At 39.4% G+C, this 18,387-nt stretch overlaps 1 protein-coding gene across 3 annotated transcripts in view; it reads right to left on the minus strand.

The window, feature by feature from the left end:
• The window catches only part of DNAH10 (dynein axonemal heavy chain 10), a 51,799-nt gene extending 33,674 nt beyond the window's left edge, over window positions 1-18,125 (minus strand). For 2 of the 3 annotated variants that reach the window (XM_039561045.1, XM_010398408.4), the window contains exons 1-27: window positions 17,835-18,122; window positions 17,425-17,523; window positions 16,820-16,935; window positions 16,212-16,395; window positions 15,388-15,545; window positions 14,455-14,685; window positions 13,665-13,855; window positions 13,005-13,203; window positions 12,103-12,297; window positions 11,783-11,953; window positions 10,922-11,098; window positions 10,392-10,565; window positions 9,591-9,760; window positions 8,742-8,893; window positions 8,187-8,351; window positions 7,524-7,731; window positions 6,508-6,664; window positions 4,890-5,366; window positions 4,581-4,739; window positions 4,106-4,231; window positions 3,927-4,029; window positions 3,514-3,692; window positions 2,713-2,924; window positions 2,264-2,420; window positions 1,599-1,832; window positions 1,375-1,497; window positions 361-594 (exon numbers count right to left, since the gene is read on the minus strand). In XM_039561045.1, coding sequence (XP_039416979.1) covers window positions 361-594; window positions 1,375-1,497; window positions 1,599-1,832; window positions 2,264-2,420; window positions 2,713-2,924; window positions 3,514-3,692; window positions 3,927-4,029; window positions 4,106-4,231; window positions 4,581-4,739; window positions 4,890-5,366; window positions 6,508-6,664; window positions 7,524-7,731; window positions 8,187-8,351; window positions 8,742-8,893; window positions 9,591-9,760; window positions 10,392-10,565; window positions 10,922-11,098; window positions 11,783-11,953; window positions 12,103-12,297; window positions 13,005-13,203; window positions 13,665-13,855; window positions 14,455-14,685; window positions 15,388-15,545; window positions 16,212-16,395; window positions 16,820-16,935; window positions 17,425-17,523; window positions 17,835-18,051 — 4,968 coding nt within the window. In that variant the 5' untranslated portion in view covers window positions 18,052-18,122. Of the gene's footprint in view, window positions 1-360; window positions 595-1,374; window positions 1,498-1,598; window positions 1,833-2,263; window positions 2,421-2,712; window positions 2,925-3,513; window positions 3,693-3,926; window positions 4,030-4,105; window positions 4,232-4,580; window positions 4,740-4,889; window positions 5,367-6,507; window positions 6,665-7,523; window positions 7,732-8,186; window positions 8,352-8,741; window positions 8,894-9,590; window positions 9,761-10,391; window positions 10,566-10,921; window positions 11,099-11,782; window positions 11,954-12,102; window positions 12,298-13,004; window positions 13,204-13,664; window positions 13,856-14,454; window positions 14,686-15,387; window positions 15,546-16,211; window positions 16,396-16,819; window positions 16,936-17,424; window positions 17,524-17,834 lie in introns of all 3 variants that reach the window. The other variant, XM_039561046.1, reaches the window with a different exon arrangement.
• Between the last annotated feature and the right edge of the window lie 262 nt (window positions 18,126-18,387).

Raw genomic sequence — 18,387 nt, forward strand, 5'->3', positions numbered from 1 at the left:
GCACAACTGCAGAATATCAAGCAAATAATCAGGCGCAAATGACATTGATTTTTTTTTTTTTCCCTAGAAAATGAAGATCTAGGAGGAGCTACAATCTGTGAGGACAGTTCTTTAATAACAGATCATTCTGGTGTATCTTGAATGCTCCTCTACCATAACTGCTACCAACCAGTGTCAGAGCCAGGAGAGACTGTGCATCAGATTTGATCTGGTTATTCAGAAGCTTCTTCAAGATGCTGCCAGGATGCTCTTTGTATGCAGAAAATATTCATGCATCCCTATGAGCATGTACAGTACAGTCTGTTGAACTTTTTAAAGCACCTAAAAGCACAAGGCACTGTGGAAAGCCAGACACTATACCTTTATCATGTGTTCCTGGACACAGAGTGCGCTGCTGCTGCCAAGGATACTGAGCAACTCGTCATCAGATATAAAGAAAAATCTCGGGAAAGCATTTCGCTTGGAATCCAAATAATCATTCAAGCTTTTCTGGCATTTCTCCAGCACACTGTTTATGTGACGGAAGTCTGACAGACGATTTGGGGCTTCACAGCAATTTTTTATTGTTGGGTCTTTTACAGTTTCATCCATTATCTATACAGGGAGAAAAGGAAGTTTAGAAAATGTTGTACAGCAATACGTTATGTTAAATTATATTTAATTAATGACAAAGCATGCCAACAGCACAAGCAGTACAGGTCCTGATAGAAGTGAATCAAAGGTTTTTAAATGGTTTTGAAGTGGTTTTGTGGTGCTGCAGTGCTGTATGAAAACACTAAGGTAGTATGCTTATGGAGATACAACTGTAAAAGCAAGTGTAAGCCAGACAAGCTTGTATCCCCAGTCAGGCCAGCTTAAGCACATACCTGACTTTGCTCCTGTACACAATGGTACTTTAAGGAGTGATCAAACATTGTATTTCGAAATCACAGTACTCTCTCAATTTCGCAGATGGGAAACAGAAAAGTAAGCCATATTCATACCAGGAATATGTGTTCAGTATGGGAGCAGTGGCGTGAACCAGGAAAGCCTTTTTAGCATATCCATAGGTCCTCAGTCAATAGGAACACATGTAAGCTTCTTATTATCATGGTAAAGGTGAAAAGATGTAAACAATGAAAGGAAAAGGAGATTCTGCCTACCCCAGGCTGCCAGCCAAGGATCTCACCTCTGCCCATCTTAGCTAAATCAGGAGAAGTCTTCTGGTTATGACAGATGTGAAGCAAAACAAAATTTCTGGGTTCCCCAATCTCATATTCAATGAATTATAGCACATCATTCTCAGTATTACACGTCACAGAAGACCATAATTAACTATGGAACTGGAAGCAAAATGCACTAAATAATTATGCTGATCACAAATCAGTCACTTGCCTCTTTAAACATTTTGTCTACACGATCAAATATTTTGACTTCCTCTGGAAGCTGTGATCTGATATCTCCACCAACAAAGATGCTCTCCAGGTACATCCATTTTCTCTGAACTGTTACCCAGATCTAAGAATCAAATGTTACCATCAGAGGAAACAGAAGTACAACAGAAAATCTGGATTATAAATAATAAACATTAATTATTTAGTCCAGCACTTTCCTCCTACCTCAGTTACTTCACCAATCAATGACAGAGTTCTTTCCCATTTTTGAGCGGACGACAGGAAAGGACCCACAAATCGACTGCCCAAAACACTCTGAAGATTGACATTGTTGTCATCAAGAATCTCTAAAATTTCCTCTACAGATCCCAGAATAAAGCCTCGTGTCTCAGTGCCTTTGGTGTACACTTGTATAGGGAATTTCATATTTTCCCATGTTTCTATTATTTCCTTCATTCCCTGCATGTGAACATAAAAAGATGCATATTTCAGTCTTCAAAAACAGGAGAACTATAATCTTAGCAAAAAAATGAAACAACTAATCCAGCAAAATTTTTGCACAGATTTTCTAACTCTGGTTTATAAAGAAGAGTCTATTTCAAAAAGCATGATAGCAAGAGAATGGATCCTTCTTCTGATCCATTTTCATAGGACAAACTTTCTTACTGTAATCATAGAGATCCAATATGCTGCTGCCAAAGCAAGTTCTGCGAGGATTCTGTGCCAGTAGGAGTCCATTAACAGAGCTATAGATCTTAGTTTTCATGAGCTACACTACGGCAGCTCCCTGGCCAAACTTGCAGTCATGCCAATTTAAATCTCAAATAAAACTGATTGTTGTCATCCTTGTCTTTTTAGTTTTATTACGATTCTATAATTCAATATATTACCTTCTCAATGCTAAGTTCCTTAACAGCACTTCCAACTATTTCACTGATAACATTGGTGTGTCTGTGAAGTTCCATAGCAAACATATTTTCCAAAGTGAATGTTTCTGTTTTCATTTCAAACCTTGTTCCTGTTTTCTCCATAAGGTCTTGCCAATGCCTGTTTTAAATTGACACATCAATTTAACACCATGATACAGTAAAAAACCAAAACAACTGTAACATATAATAATGAACTCATGTTTAGCACTCTGCTGTTTAAACAAGAGCTACAGTTTGAATACATAAAGTATCCCAGTCATTGCAGCCACCTTTCATGCTACTACACAAGTTCATTAGGCAGAAATAAAGTTCCAAGCTCCAGGATATGGCATGACCACAGTAACAGAAAGTTCTAACAAAACACATCAAATACTTCTACATATAGTGGACATAAATAAATCAAAACAAACCTTTCTCTTAAAGCTTCATTTTTCAAATCAAGCAACAAAGGAATGGAGTCCCGAAATGCCTTCATTTTTTTTTCCAGTTGGACACCTATTGGCATACTGCGCACTGGTCTGGGCAGCTTCCGAAGGGCTTTCAGAAATCCTTCGATTCCCTCCTGAAGAACCTTGACATTGAGGTTTATCCAGAGTGTCTGAGACCATTCCTCTTTAGCTGCCTGGAAACGAGGACATTAAGAAGGGAAAAAAAAAAAAAAAAAAACCTCATACTCCTTTTAGTTTTGACCCCCAAAATGTAATTGTGTTACATTTTACAAACATTGGGAGAGACAAGTTCATGTCCAAGACCCATTCATAGCCAAACACAACCAGTTGTAGAAGAAGTAGTAAAAAAGGAATATGAAGAACAGAACCATACTTTACAGGGCATTTAAATTTCGGAAAAATAAAACTTCTTAAAAAGTAGTTAAAGCCCAAGATACCCATTGTCACCTGTACACATCCTATATCCAAAAGTAGTTTCACTGAACTGATGAGGAACCGTGTCCAGTAAAATGCCGTCCAACAATTATTAGAGGCTGGGAGAAGTCTGTTCCTATCTGATGTGTTCAGTCCACCATGGAGACACTGATAGTGCTGTACTAATATTAAAACCATTTCACAGTGATAACCAATTCCAGGGCATAGCTAATTTCATGCAACGGCTTCAAAAAGAGTTGACAGTAACCAGGGGGTTACTTCTTCTTCTGTCTCCCACCTTTGTGCATGAACACGTGTGTGTCCCTGCAGACTTGGTGTGACACTCACTTTTTGCTGTGCATAAATGTCATAGACCTGCTTCAGAGCTTTTGCATCCTTCTGTGCTTTTATTAAGTTTGGGTACGTTGTTGCTGGCAAGTCTAAAAGTTTCTCAGCACTAGCCAGTTCCCGCTGCTTTTTTTCCAGTCTCTCTAATTCTTTTTCAAACATAGCCATGAGTTCTAGTCCTGGGAAAGGAGAGGAATTTTTCCAGATAAATAATCCCAGGGTTCATGGGAAATAAGTAAGACAGAATTTACATATGGTCTGTAGATGTTCTAGTACTAAAGATGTTCACATTCCAGGCTGATGAGTTTGTATGTTAATAACGAAAGCACAGTTTTCTTGTTTTTACATAAAATTTGAATTGTCCAAAGACTAGTATTCTCAAAGCATCACTTCACACACATTAATCCATTTACCTTTATCAAGATCATCCCCAACAACACCAGGCCCCTCAGTCAGGAGTTTCTGAAAAAACTCTTCCGTCTCTTTGCTGTAGTCCTCAATTTGTTGTTTTGTCACCTAAAGAGAACAGCGTTCATTTAAATAGTTTTCCTTTCCATTTCTAATTGTTTTCCATACTAATTACAAATATTACCTTTGTGAATGTTTCTTTTACACCTCCTTCACAATCTAGGTTGCGACTGACTTCTGCTGCTTCCATTAAGAGAGTCTCCCACGCTTCCCTAAGATTGTCAGACTTCTCTTGCTCTTCTTCAGCTACCTAAACAAAACAAGTGGCACCTCTCACAACACATAAGTAGGCACACGCTTTCACAAGAAAGTGAGGAATATGTGCTCACATACTGAGGCCACCTCAATCAGATTTAAACACAAAAATCAATACTGAGGCCACTTCAATCAGATTTAAACACATGCCATACGTCCATTTTCAAGTGGACATACTGATTTGAGAGGGGAGTCTGGACTACACGGTCTCCAGACATCCCTTCAAACCTCAACAATGCTGTAATTCTGTAGCACTTTTCAAAAGGAAAACATTTCTTCATTCACATGAGATGCATTTGTGCCCCTAGCTCAGATCTGAAAGGTTTGATGAGACATGCACTTACTGGAATATTGTACAAAGCAAGAGTTCTGTATCTCTCCCCAATGTCCAAATATCTCAGTTCCACCTCGAGGGACACGCCTTTGATCACCCCAAATGTGCTAAGGATGACTCTGAGATCGTCCAGGGTTTCAGGAGGTCTATTCACATTCTCTGATAATCTCTGTAAAAAGTAAAGATCATCTCCAGAATCAACACTGACAAAGCAGTTGTTAGAATTTTAACGAGTCAAACACAAAACACAAGCAAATAACATGCCAGATTGATTTTTAGTCTATGTGAAAAAGATAACAAAAAAACAGAGAACACCTACCTGAATCTCATCTTGAAGCCTGAAGAGCTCCTCTCTTGCTAACTCATTAAGCAATTTCCCAAGTGACATCACCCAGCTTTTAGCATTCTCCTGCACTACAGAGGCTAAAGGAGCCAGCTGAAGCCTGATAAACTGTTCATCTTTAATCAAGGTCCGCTGACTCACTTCCCGAGCTACCTTCATGTAGAACTGCAAGTGCTCATCAAAGATAACACAAGCAGGGTTTTTTGCAGCTAAACGGTCCAGGACTGCGCCTTTGTCCGATTTCCACACCAGGTCATACCTCTTCCATTCATTCAAACACTTGTTGAGAGAAGCCAGGAGTTTATGGACATTCCCAGTGATGAGAACAGCCTGTTCAATTATCAGAGGGCTCTGCGAGACATCACTGTAAAAGCTGAAAGTGACAACTTCATCCGCCTTGACGTGCTGAGGAGGGCATTCAATACATGTACCGTGCATCCATCGTACAAAATGCTGGAGTTTTAAAGACAGGGTTGGAAAACAGTTATCTTGTTGAGGCATTTTAGCTAAATCATTCATAGAATCATTAAGGTTGAAAAGCCCTCTAAGATCACTGAGTCCAAGCAGTCCAGGACTGTCAAGCCATCCACTAAATCATACGTGTCCCCAAGTGCCACACCTACACATCCTCCAAAAATGGTGACTCCACCACTTCCCTGAGCAGCCTGTTCCAATGCTTGATAACCCTTTCAGTGAAGGAATTCACCATTATTTAGGACATAATGTAGGAAGTGGTGTGAATGATTTCTCAAATCAATTGCTTTTCTGACAGCAAAAAAGAGACCACACTTTCCCATCACCTTGAGAAAATTTCATCCTAACAAAACTTTGCCATGCATTACTCAATCTGCTTCTAAAATCTCTGCTGAGCAACAATATAGCATGACACAGAGAAAAAGGAATTGGCTCAAACAGTCTGCATGCAGCAGTGGAGCAGAACAGCAAATCTGAGCACAAAAAGCACACAAACTAAATTTATTCATTTCAGGTGACATCTGGGATCGTTTGTCCATCAGCGCAGGGCAGGAACATTGTCACAGTATTTGGCTTCTTTTCAGGAAAGCAGTTCAATGTGAAACTCTGCAGGAAAATATTGCTACATCACTGTCAGTAAGTTAGATACTTCATCTAGATATTTGCTGTCCTAGATGCCTTTCTCCAACCTTTTCTGAACTGTCTTTTCTGCTGCTTTTAAGAAGAAATGTAATGTAGAGGAGGCCATTCACATTCCTTATTCCATCTGCTTATTTATACATCAGAAAGCAACATCTGCAGTGCAATCTGAAAAGTACTTCCTTCTGATGTATGATGATTTATGGAACCAAATCATGTCCTTAGACTGGTAACACTACTAAAAAGTAATCAACAATTTTACCTGAGTAAAAAGTGCATGTACTTTTTTCCTGTGATCATCAGATTGTAAAATTAGGACAGTATGTAAAATTAGAACAATGTACTGGATATTTTGATTTCAAGATAAAGCAATATGAATCTCCCCTTTGACATTTATGCTTACCCAAACATAAAAAAGATTAGCTCATTATAAGCACAAGCAAACTCTGGCAACAAAAAAGAAATCTTTATCAAAAATCACCTTAGTGACCTCAACACAGTGTTGGATAGCTTGCACAGTCATTTTTTCAATCTCACTGGCATTAGGTTGCAGGGTTACCTCAGGAACAGATATAACAGCTTCTATTTGTAACAGTGGCACATTTGCAAGAACGGTTGCATTAAACGCCTGTAAATTCCTGAGAAAGGAAAAAAATAGTGTCAAAGATAGAAATAATCAGGTGCTGCCCCCAGGGAAATGCCCAAGAGAGGCTGCAATTTTCAGGTGTGAGCTTAGATCTGTAACCTGATTTCAGCTGGAAACACTGATGTGCCTGGGAACAAAACTGTCCTGCTAAACTGATTTAATGCAAAAGCTTGACTTGCTAAAAGAAGCTGTTGGAATGAATGAATGGAGATATTTTGGTGCAAAAGGATCCTCAGACCATGGTCAACTCCACTGCAAGAGCCCAGACAAGAAAGCACAGCAAAATCAGCTGAGCATGGATCAAATTACAAAACATGGAGCATGGGGAGATGAGATGGATGGGAAGCTTAAACAGATATTACAGCAGAGCTGCAAAGCTCAATTGCAATAATACCTTGCTTGTAGCAGAAGCCTTCTTACTATCTTGCTACAGGATTGGTGCAGAACAAGTAAAACCTTTGTTCTTGGACTCGTGTGCCCTGCAGTACAGGGAGTGACACTGACACCAGGAACTGACACCAAGTTCTCAAAATCATGTTCTTTAGGGAAACAAAACTTTGATTTTAGAGATAAACCAGGGAAGTGCAACTACACACATTGCAGAAAATGTGCCTTATTTCTCTCTTCTGCCAACAACATGCCAATACACATTTTCTCAGAATTTGGGTTTCCTCTGTACCTTGTTATCAGTTCTCCATTCTTCACAGGAAAAAAACCAGTAGAAATACAAATCTGCCACAAACTGTAAGTCACTGATGGGTTCAAACAGAATGTCAGTACACATACTCATCAACAGATCCAGGAGAACTTGAAGATGACTGGAAACCCATTAAAGCAAATAATTGACTTACTTCACAATTAACTGCGTCAACACCTGATAAATCCTATGTTCCCAGTATGCATAATAGGAAGCCAATTTTGGAGATTTGCCACTGTTTGTATTGGCAACTCGTCCTTCTACTTCTATTAGCAGTTGTGGAATTGCAGAATACTTTCTAACCATGTGTTCCACATCTTTTACTTGTTCACATTTAACATAGTCAAAAAATTCTTTTGCTCCTGCAACAGATACAAAAAAATAGCATTATTAACTGCAAAAGATCTAGCAGTTTTATACGCTGCAATATTTACCTGGACTTTATTTGCAAACATGAAATTGATCTCATATAATGATAAAAATATCTTCACTTATTAATGAATTAATATTTCAGCCCTCTGAAATATGGATTTTATGTGGATTCAATTATTTAATAGCGACCTTTTTACAACTATGAAGTGTTGAAAGAAATTTGATCCATCAGCCACTCAAGCAACAGAGAGATCTGGCAGACAACCAGCTCACTGCCATTTCCATCTGAGGAAACCAGTTCCATCCTCTGTTATGCCCTGAATTACTACTATAACCAGTTTTGGTAACAATTAAAAGGGTTCATCTTAGCAACTAAAACACCAAAGTGGGAGATAAAGAAAAATAAAACACCATAGAGCTTGGAAATGAAAGTATAAAGACTTACCAGGAAGTTTGTCACCATTTTTTGAACATGGAAACTTAAAGAGATTTGTTGATTCTATGGACCGAAGTTTGCTGCTTATGTCTTTAGAAATATTATGGATCTGAAGGACGAGTAACTCAAACTTCCCAATGGTTTGTGTACACTGGACAATAAATTCACCAATACCTTGAAATAAATCACAATCATTTGGGTTTTTTCTCTTTTAACAAGTATTTCACCAATGCATCAAAATTGCCACAACTAGATGTGTTTTATCTCTAAGAATGAACCACAGTTCTGCAGAATCATAGATGAGATGTTTTCTCAGCTAATCCTTCATCTCTTGCTCCCTTACAACTCTTAGCTAAAGGTTTCTAACCACCTCCAGTGTTTTAAATATAATAAAAACACAAGAAATACCCTCCTGGATCAGAGTTTGTCTAACCTGCCACTCTGCCCCTGTGGCAATATGATGTATCATATGTTCTGCAATCATAAAAAATAGACTGCAGAACTGAGGAGACTTTAAACTAAAAATAAATGTCTAAGGCCATTTAAAAATAGTATCGCCATTACCTACAGACTTCCACGTGAGTCTTTTGTGTCCTGCTTTCAATATTTTCCAGAGTTCTTGGACATAGTCATCAAGAAGTTTGGTTTCTGCTTCATTCATCATATCCATTAATTTGTGATAGCGATCCAGCATGGCTTTCAGTTTACTTGTGTACCTAAAGAATGTAAGAAACACAAAACAACAAAACACAAAAATTACTATTTTCTTGAAAAACAGCCCTGAACTCCACCAAAGAGCAGAGAACTTACATCATTCTATTCAAATTTCCATATAAAGCAAAATTTGCAGAACTAACCAGTGAATATGTATTGATTAAAACTCATTTCCCACTGAAAACAGAAGAAAAGTTTCATATGGCTCCAACAGTAGTTGGACAAACCTCTCCTGCGCCAGCTCAGAAAGCCCCAGTTTGAAGCACATAAGTGAACTGAACAGGTGAACTTTAAAATCCAGTCAGAGACTTACAGACACATCTGTGTGCTAAATGTCTGTGATAATTTGGACACAACTGACTTATTCAAGGCTGTACAGGAAGAAAGCAGTAGTGAGTTTAAATGAGCTGAAATCTAAATGGCAGTAACAATTCATTGCAAATTATTTTCCTTGTTTTCTCTCAGATTTGGATGAGTTGTTAATTTGTATAACAGTCCTGCAGCATAAAGGATGAAAAGAGTGCCAGAGAAAAGCTTATCAGTGCAACTTGACCGTTAGTAATTGTACCCTTTAAAAAAAAAAAAGTCACTAAGGACTCTCATATTTCCAAAATTTGATGACTCAGGCCCCTTTCGAGTTTGGAGTGAAATCACTTGCCATAAGCCTGTATGTGAGCAGATACTCTGTTTCAGCCTTACCAAAGGTATTTGTCTTCCTGTAATGCCACATATCTTGCCATTTCTGGGACTGGAAGCCCAAGTTGTTCCATGTACTTTGTTTCAATGATAATCTCTTGGATTTCAGGAGAAAAATTCAGAGTGAAGCAGACGCTCTTCTTAGTGGTGACAGGCTCCTCTGCTGGAGACCTCTACAACACAACAAAGAGCAGCAGAAAGGAGAGGAGCTCCAAACTGTTACACTACAAGGTAAAGGTGAGCTTTTGGAGACATTTGATATGGCAGCAGATAAAAATCAGAATGACTGACATTCAGAGCTTGTGGAAATGCCTTTAAAATCTGACAGCAGCGTCAGCATTCTAGGATCAGAAATTACACAGAACTCCCTTTTCCAGTTGTTGATTACAAGAAACAAACCAAATCATCTCTGTTTACACACTGCTGCAACCAGTTACAACAGAAATCACAGGGGAAATTCCGAGTCAGACAAAAGTTTAGTAGGAACAGGATTCTGTAAGATCTCTGCTGGAAACCTGCCTCTATCTAACTTCAGTCCCACGTATTGTAGCAATGTCCCAAAAATGTTGTACCAAAACCTAAAAATTAACAGGAACTACAGCTCAGAACAACACACATAGAAACAACATTCAACGATTTGCCAAGTGATTCAGGAACTATGTCTTATAAAGGACCACAAACAATTCTGAGCTCAGACCTTTTTCTAGATCTGTGTTTAAAATATTACTCGCAGAAGATTCTCGCTGACCATCATGTAGGTTTCAGTTCTTCCCCTCAGAGAAGCCTGGTACACCATCTTCTCACCTGCTCAGAAGTCTCTGGATTAACACATGTTGCAGCCCCATCAGTGACAACAGTCAGTAGAGTATCTTTCAGTAACAATGGAAGCATGTGTTCTGTCCTCTCTCTCCACTGACGGTATTTTTGATCTTCATACTCTTTCATTTTCTTGGCCACTTGGAGATATTTGTGCTTCACCTAGAAAGGACAAGTCTGTAGAACTCATTTTAAAGACCACGAGAAATGTTCAACTAACCTGTCCTAATACGGTGTCTCAACATGGTTTCTGTTTTTTATTAGATAAGAGAACAAGTAATGAAAGCCTTGTCATTAATGCAGGCACTGGAGAATTTGGGCTCTTGGATTATGTAATTGATTTCATCACTGTCTCCCTGGGAAACAGTGGGAAGGTTCCAATCCAGTTTTCACATCTAACATGGCTTGCTGTGCACAAAGACTTGGGACATCCCCTCACATTAGAGCACTTTCACATCATTAGAAGTGCGTAACAAAAGTATTTCTTCCTTCATCAAGTACCAAAAGAACCAACATACTTCCTTTCCACGTTCAGTAGCAAGCAACTCCTCTACTTCTTGGAATCGAACAATGGTGTGCTGGATCCGACGGAAAAGGGATCGGGACCAGGCTATTGCCCCAGCCACTGGAGGATGGTTCTTGTACAGAGGTGGATCCTTGAGGTTCTGAACAAAGATTTGCTTAACAATTTCAACCTAGAAGAGAATAAAATATTACAAAGAATCATTTTCCCACTGCTTGTCCATGATCACTGTCTGAGACACAGCACAAGCTCTGAAGCTAATTCCAGTGGCAGTATAAAAATAATTCTTTTGTCTACCTTTCTCTATCTTACGGAGCTGCCATTATGGCAGCATTTTCTGTAAAATTACATTTTATTGTTAAGTTCAATGTTCTTTGAAATATCAAGAAAAAAGCTGACATGAAAAGCTTTCCGACATACAGGCTTCTTCTATATGTCAGAATTATTTCTGCCTTCCAAAGTTGATCTCTGACACATTTTGGTCATACCATGAACTTGTCCACTACAAGAAAGCTGTAGGGTATAAAAGATCCATTTTCTCAGGAAGGTCTCCTGTTGAGCTGCTGGTTACAAGGCGCAGGAATAGCCACAAGCCTTGCTGCATTCAGAGCACCTTCCACTTCCCACACAGTGTCTCACGTATACAGATGTGCACAACCATTTCAGCAAATTAACCAGACTATTTCTCCAATTGGCTCCAAAAAGAAGAGAGCAATTATCATATTTATTTATAAAAGTTTTCAGTCTTTTAGATAGTAAATGACACCACACAGGTATTTAGACATATACAGATTTATGATTTTCATCAGGTAAAAAACTTCATGTACTAAATAAAAAAATCCCTAAACTGAATTACCTCTTTACAATATTTTTCCAAAACATCACTGAACTTCTTCATGAGCTGCTTATGAATAGTTTCACGAATCTGGATTTGTTTGTACTTTAACAGCATGTCAAAAGCAGTTTCTGCTGATCGAAGGGTCTTAAAAGATTCATCAATAAATCTTTTCATCTTTTCTTCAATATCCTAAACAAAGGAAGAAAGCAAAGAAACCCTGTCACTTAGAAAGTCATCCTGCAATACCAAGAAAGGGTGGCAGAATGAAAATACTTTTTAATAATAGTAGTCGAGCTTATTTTTACCATTTTTTGGGAATCACAGTATATGGTACTTACTGTAAGGTCTTCTCTAAATTCTTCCATAACTAATTCCCAGTCATGTGCACTTTCCATGCTGAAAGGGTCAAATGTCAGGTCTTCCATAGGACTAATTATTATATTTACTTCTCTCCATAGTTTATCAACACCCTTTGGATTTTCTGTCACAGTTGTCAGTTCAGGAATAAATATATTGTAAAGCTCTTCAGTGACCTATTAATTCAGAAGATCATACCATAAAGCTTTCTTTTTAGTATTTTTTCTGCCACTTAACACATTATTGTTAAATTTTTCCTTTAAAAAATATCAACCACTCAGAGAATGATCAGTTTGTGCTGTGATTTAAATTTCAAATATTTTAATACAAGACACTGAAAAAAAACACAGCAATCTACAGGCCCAGCACTTCAGTTTTTTAACAGATAATACTCAGTTATTAGTCCTTTTCACTCCAATTTTCACACAGTTTGTACATACAGTTTATTGATGGACCATATTGCTAATTGCCCTGGCTTAAATTAGCCTAAGCACAGCATCTCTCCATTCATATGTTATTCTGCAATTAATACACAGATTCACAGATGGCCAAATTTTGTATTTTAGTATACATAAATGGTATTTTATCTAACTCATCTCATTAAGCTGGCAACTCATGAAAATCACAAATGTGTGAAACAGTTGCTGCAAGTCTCTGTGTTCATACCATGAACATGGTAGCACCTTTCCCCAACCAGTACCTGCAGAAGAGTTATTCCATCTCCAGCATTAAACAGAGATTTGCTGGAATCAGAGGCACCACTCAGGTCTTAAGCACAAAACTAAAAGCTGTTAACAAGTCAACATCTACAACACAAAAGACTCTCCTCTACAGAAGAAGACAGTGATTACACAATCTCTTTATTTATTGTCTATATTAGTACCTGAAAAACATCATGCAGCTCTTGACATATTGAAGCCATATAATCAGTTTTCTCAAATAAACGTTTCACATCAAATTTCCAGTATCTCTCACTTCCTGATTCTTCAACTTGGATACAAGTAGTAAAATAACATTTCTTCCATTGTTCAAGAGTGGTTTTGGCTTCTGTTACTTTAATTTTTGCAGCAGCTATATCTTCTCTATTAATCAAATCAACACAATTAAGATATTATAGATAGAAATACTATAGATAAAAAAATTGTATCTCAACTGGAATAATATACCCTGGTTAAGCAGCTTTTAATTATCCAAGATCTAAGGAAAAATTATAAGTTATTTTCAATGTGATTTTGAGAGGAGATATTATTTCATGACTGATTTTGATTATATTTATGCCACTTTTTTACCACTGTATTTCTATTTGTTTTATTGTTTTATGTCCTTTCAAGACAAGAGGACAAGCACCTATTTCTTCAGGGCTGATTTAGTAATTTATGACAATTACAAAATAAATTGACTTTTAATTGACCTTCTAATACAACTTCAGACGGTTGAAAAATGCTGACACCTATTTGGTGGCAGTATTACCTACTGCACTTTGTGTAAGACAAGGAAAGCTTTTAATAAATACAGCCCAGTTAAAGAGGAATCCAGCACTTACCTAAACAGCGTTTGCAGATCCACAGCTTTGCGCACCCTCGCGGAAATCTCCCATGAAATCCGTTCCAGGAGGGGCACCATGCGCTCATCCTTGTTGTAGTGCCGAGACATGATCCACACCATTCTCAGGGCATTCAGCAGGGAAGGGATTGTATTCGAGGTAACATCAGCCAGAGTGCCAGTTGATAAATTCTATGAAATGAATATTGTGGATGTCATGAAAACAATACAAATTCACATTCGATAAACTAATATTTATTCTGTAGATTACCCAGGTTAAGAAAGTCTGTGAGATTATTAAATAAATAACCTGGACAAGGAGATATCCTGGTGCCTAAATAACACATGTGGTTAACAATGTGCAAATCTGCATCTTTTGCTCCAAATGATTTTAGGTCCTGATTTTAAATTTTGGCTCAACTCTTAGTTTGGATGATCTTTAATACAATTTAAACTTTGAAACATCAGCTGTAATTTGTGGTTGAAACCACCCAAAAAAATGGAGTAGAGAAATGTTCTGTTTTCCCCAGATCAGCTATGCCATCAAATTCTCCCAAGGTCGGACTACAAACCAAGTGCTCACAGCTCTGGGCTTTCAAACATTAGAACCACTGTATTCAAACAAAATAAGCAACTCTTCTTTAAAATTAAATATAATTTGTTAATCTAGAGTGTATCTTTATTGCTGACAAAAAGTGAAAAAATAAACAAGAGGTGATTACATCAACAGAGAAACCAAACTCAAGTAACTAGAGTTCAAACTTCCACAAAATTTTCTCAAGGACAGGTACCTTCAAATGGCGTTCGAGAGTTGAAAGAAACTTAACATTATCTTGAGCTTCCATGTGATGTTTTTTGAGGTCACTCAAGACTATCTGTAAATCTCCAGTAAACTCAGATTCAGCTTCCTGTAATATCTCCAAGACTTTTTGCACCTCTGGAAGCTTTATCTGTTCAGTAAGAGCACTTAAAGTAGCATGCTTTTCACGCCAGAGGTCAATCTCTGCAAGTGGACTGTTACCCTACAGGTAATGTGGAATTAAATAAAAAAATCTAAATTACCAGTAGGAAAGAGTGAAAATTTATAGCCAGGATTATATTTGTTCCTTCTTTTCAATACACTTTATGCTGACAGAAACTTGACATGATTCAACTGTGCAAAAAGCCAGACAAAAGAAGATCCTTGAAATAAAGAGTTTTACACTCACTGAAGGGAGCTGCTCATGGGGAGTATATCCCTGAGCTTATGGCTCTTGCACAGGTGGCTTTACAGGCGTAAAATCCTTCAGTATGTTTAATGGTATTAGTTATATATGTGTTTTGTTTGAAAAACCAAAACCTGAAAATAAGAATTTTTTCTTTTGTTTGAGATCACTTTTTTGCAAAAAAGCAAAAAATATAGCTGTCTATTTTACAAAAAAATTAATCACTGCAGCTTTTAGTACTTCATGGCTCTTTAGAAGAGTGCAGATAACAAAAGTCCCTTAGTTTTCCACAATTATCCTGTGTAGCTAAGATCTGCAGCTAATTACTTCATATTTTGTTTATATTCTACTTCCCAGAGACACACAGGTCCTCACTACTTTTGTTCTACTTTTCAAGAACTAGTGAATGGCTTTCCAACAACCAAATATGAAGAGGAATTAAAAATGAACACAGTTCTTGTGGGAAATTAAGCAAAGTCTCCAGGAATAAAAGCATCTTGCTGTTATAAGCAACATTACCTGGGGAACCTTTTTCAGTTGTTCCTGCAGAACTCTGGATATTAACTTCTGCCAGCTCACTGCACAGCTTTTCAGAGACTGAACCACTTCTGGAACTGTGGCGAGAACAGTCATTTCTCCATCTAGATTTACAGTTGGCATCTCCAGTTTAAGATCTCCTATTGGAAGAAAATGCAAGGGAATGAACTCTCTTGTTCTGGCAACATTGGTAACGTGGCACCACTGGAATGGCTTTTGCCTTCCCTCTTGTTGGCACCTGCTCTGCCTTTCTGAAAATAGGGCAAAATAGATTCAGTTTTTTGACAGTTAACACAGTGCAAACAAATATACATTCCTAGAATACAGGAAAACTCTCAGCTTTCAAGTCTTAACCCACTTCCTAACTATTAAAAATTAGGAACAGGGTTTTACTGAAGATTATCAATCTGCCTATTGTAGGCCACTACGCTCTCCTTCATGGCATGACAGCAGTCCCTGGTAGGGAAGAGACATTAAACAATAGGTGAAAGTCTGGTTTGACCTACACATTCTATACCCTGCTATGGGCTGTGTCCCCTGAAGTGGTATGTCTACCCCCTCTCCTACTCTTACTCCAAACTGTTTGAAAGACTTACCACTGATTTCATCCATTTCTCCATGCTGCCTGCTATGCTTCAGGGTGGGAAAAGCACTACTGGTATCAGCAAAGAGCAGCTTTAATCAAATCTAGAGCTTCCCCAGAAACTGTATTTGTTATTCTTCATAAAGCCACTCTCAGGTGAACCTCGTTCTACTGCCATGTGCACTAATCACCAGGGCTGGCAGAGGCAAAACATTCACTTCACCTGGTATAACCAGCTGAGTTTCATTCCTCATTAGAGCACTAGAGTCTTCCACAGACTGTCCTTCCTTTTCTTCAGATTCAGTCTTAGACAAATTCCTTTCTTCAGAATCTGTGTTTTCACTGTCTGAATCAGAGGAAGTTTTCTCAGTCTGCTGCTGACCATAGGAAAGAGCTGGTGAAAACTCCTAGGATTCAAACAGGTGCCATAGATTAGATGGCTCATATTAAAAAAAAGTCAGCTTACTAGCAGTTCACTTAACCATTAGATATTGTTCTCAAATTTAATTTAAGTGTGTCTCCTTCCATTTCACCTCCTTAGCATCATTCCCTCTGCCTCAGGTTCTGCAGGGGAATAGCTCCAGCATGTCTTTATGAAAGTCTGTGAGCACAGAAGTAAAGGTGTCTGGTGTCACAGTCTTAAATGATTCTCACAGAGAGAAAAGAAAAGGGGAAACAAAATATCAAATAAGGATTAACAAAAACTTCATTCATATGAAGGTCACTTACTAAATATTAATATTTCTTACGCATAGCCCATATAATACTAAATGGGCAAATCGTTCCTAGAAACACTCAAGACTCCATATATAAAAGCTGTCACTCATTTACCTGTGAGATGGCATTCTTTAGCATCAAGAGAGTATCATCAGTCAGCATACCAGACTTTATCACTTGAGGAAGAATCTCATGAGCTTCAGTCAGGTCATTAGGTACAGCAACTCTTTCTAAACAGTATACAAATAGTATAAATCTAATTAATTGATACAGGAAGTATAAATCATGAAGTCCTTTTCATAATAAGTTAAAACTCCAATAAAACACTACTAGGTTTGGTGCAAGTCATGCTCAAAACTCGTGCTGGTTTTAATAGTGCAGATGCTTTTTTCAGAAAGGTCAGAAAAATACTTCCATGTCATCATCTGGTTCTAAGTCTTTACAACCCAGCCTGATAGTTAGAAAATGGTTTTCTGTTCAAAAGAACAGTGGCCTTGATTTGAAGTCTTATTCTACAGACAGATGAGGAAAATCTTGCACAGAAATGCTGTCAAGTGACAAAACATGCCTGATCCCTGGCTTTGAGTGTTTTCCTACCCAGTTAAGTAAGTTGGATGTGCACTATCCCGAATCCCAGTCTCTATCATATCTTCACAATGAGAAGTGCTGTTTAATGCAAAACTGAAAACGCTGAGGCTGCAGTTCTTCAGGACACATACCTTTGGTGTCTCTCAGAAAATACACAGTAAAATTTGACACAAATTCTTCAGGAATTTCATTAAAAGCCACAAAGAAACGCTCATTCGTGCCACCTGCATCTGCACAAATGCAAAATGGGAGGAAAGCCTGATATAACACTCTGCAGAGGGATGATGCAAATCCCACCAAGGCACAAACAGAGGGGACAAAATTCTAGAAAAGGGTGGGATAGAAGGGGTTCAGGAGGACACATACCAAGGGATGGAGAGGCAGGAAAAGGGGTAAAGACACAGCAGTCATGGGGCTACGAGTCAGCAGATGGGACAAAGACGGGTTTGAGGGAGGGGGAAACAGGGAGTTGGGACCAGGTGGTGCCCAGGGAGAGCTCAGCGGGTCAGGGCAGCGACACCCTCTCCCACCCACTCCTCACCGTCCCGGCCGGGCCGCTCGGCCCGCAGCAGCAGCAGCGCCGAGCCCGCCCCGCTCGTATCCTCGCTGCCCTCAGCGCCAAGGCCGAAGAAGCGCAGCACCAGCCGCGCTTCCTCGCCGCGGCTCAGCAGCTCCTCGAAAGACGCCGGGTCGCTCAGACCCAGCAGGGCGAGCGCTCGGTCCCGCAGCCACTGCACCCGCACGTCGTCCAGGCTCATGGCGGCAACCGGCCCGACGCCTCCCGGTGGCCACGGCAACGGTGCGGGGAGGAGCGACGGCTGCTGCCCGCCTTGCGCCCGCTTCGGGAAGCTCCGCGCCCGCCTCAGGAGGCGCCTCGAGCTGCCGTGCTCCCGTACAGAGCCCGCCCCTCGCGGCCGCTCCTTCCTCTCGGCAGCGGCCGCCCGTGCCCCTCAACACCGGCCGGCTGTCACAGCGACTCGTTCCCCTCAGTGCCAGTCGCCCCTCATGAGCGCTGGTTCCCCTCAGCACGGGCCGCCCCTCACGAGCGTTGATGCCCGCGGCACCGGCCGCCCCTCAGAGCCGCTCGTTCCCCT

This window comes from Corvus cornix, chromosome 15 (assembly GCF_000738735.6).
Source record: "Corvus cornix cornix isolate S_Up_H32 chromosome 15, ASM73873v5, whole genome shotgun sequence".
Taxonomy (NCBI): Eukaryota; Metazoa; Chordata; class Aves; order Passeriformes; family Corvidae; genus Corvus; species Corvus cornix.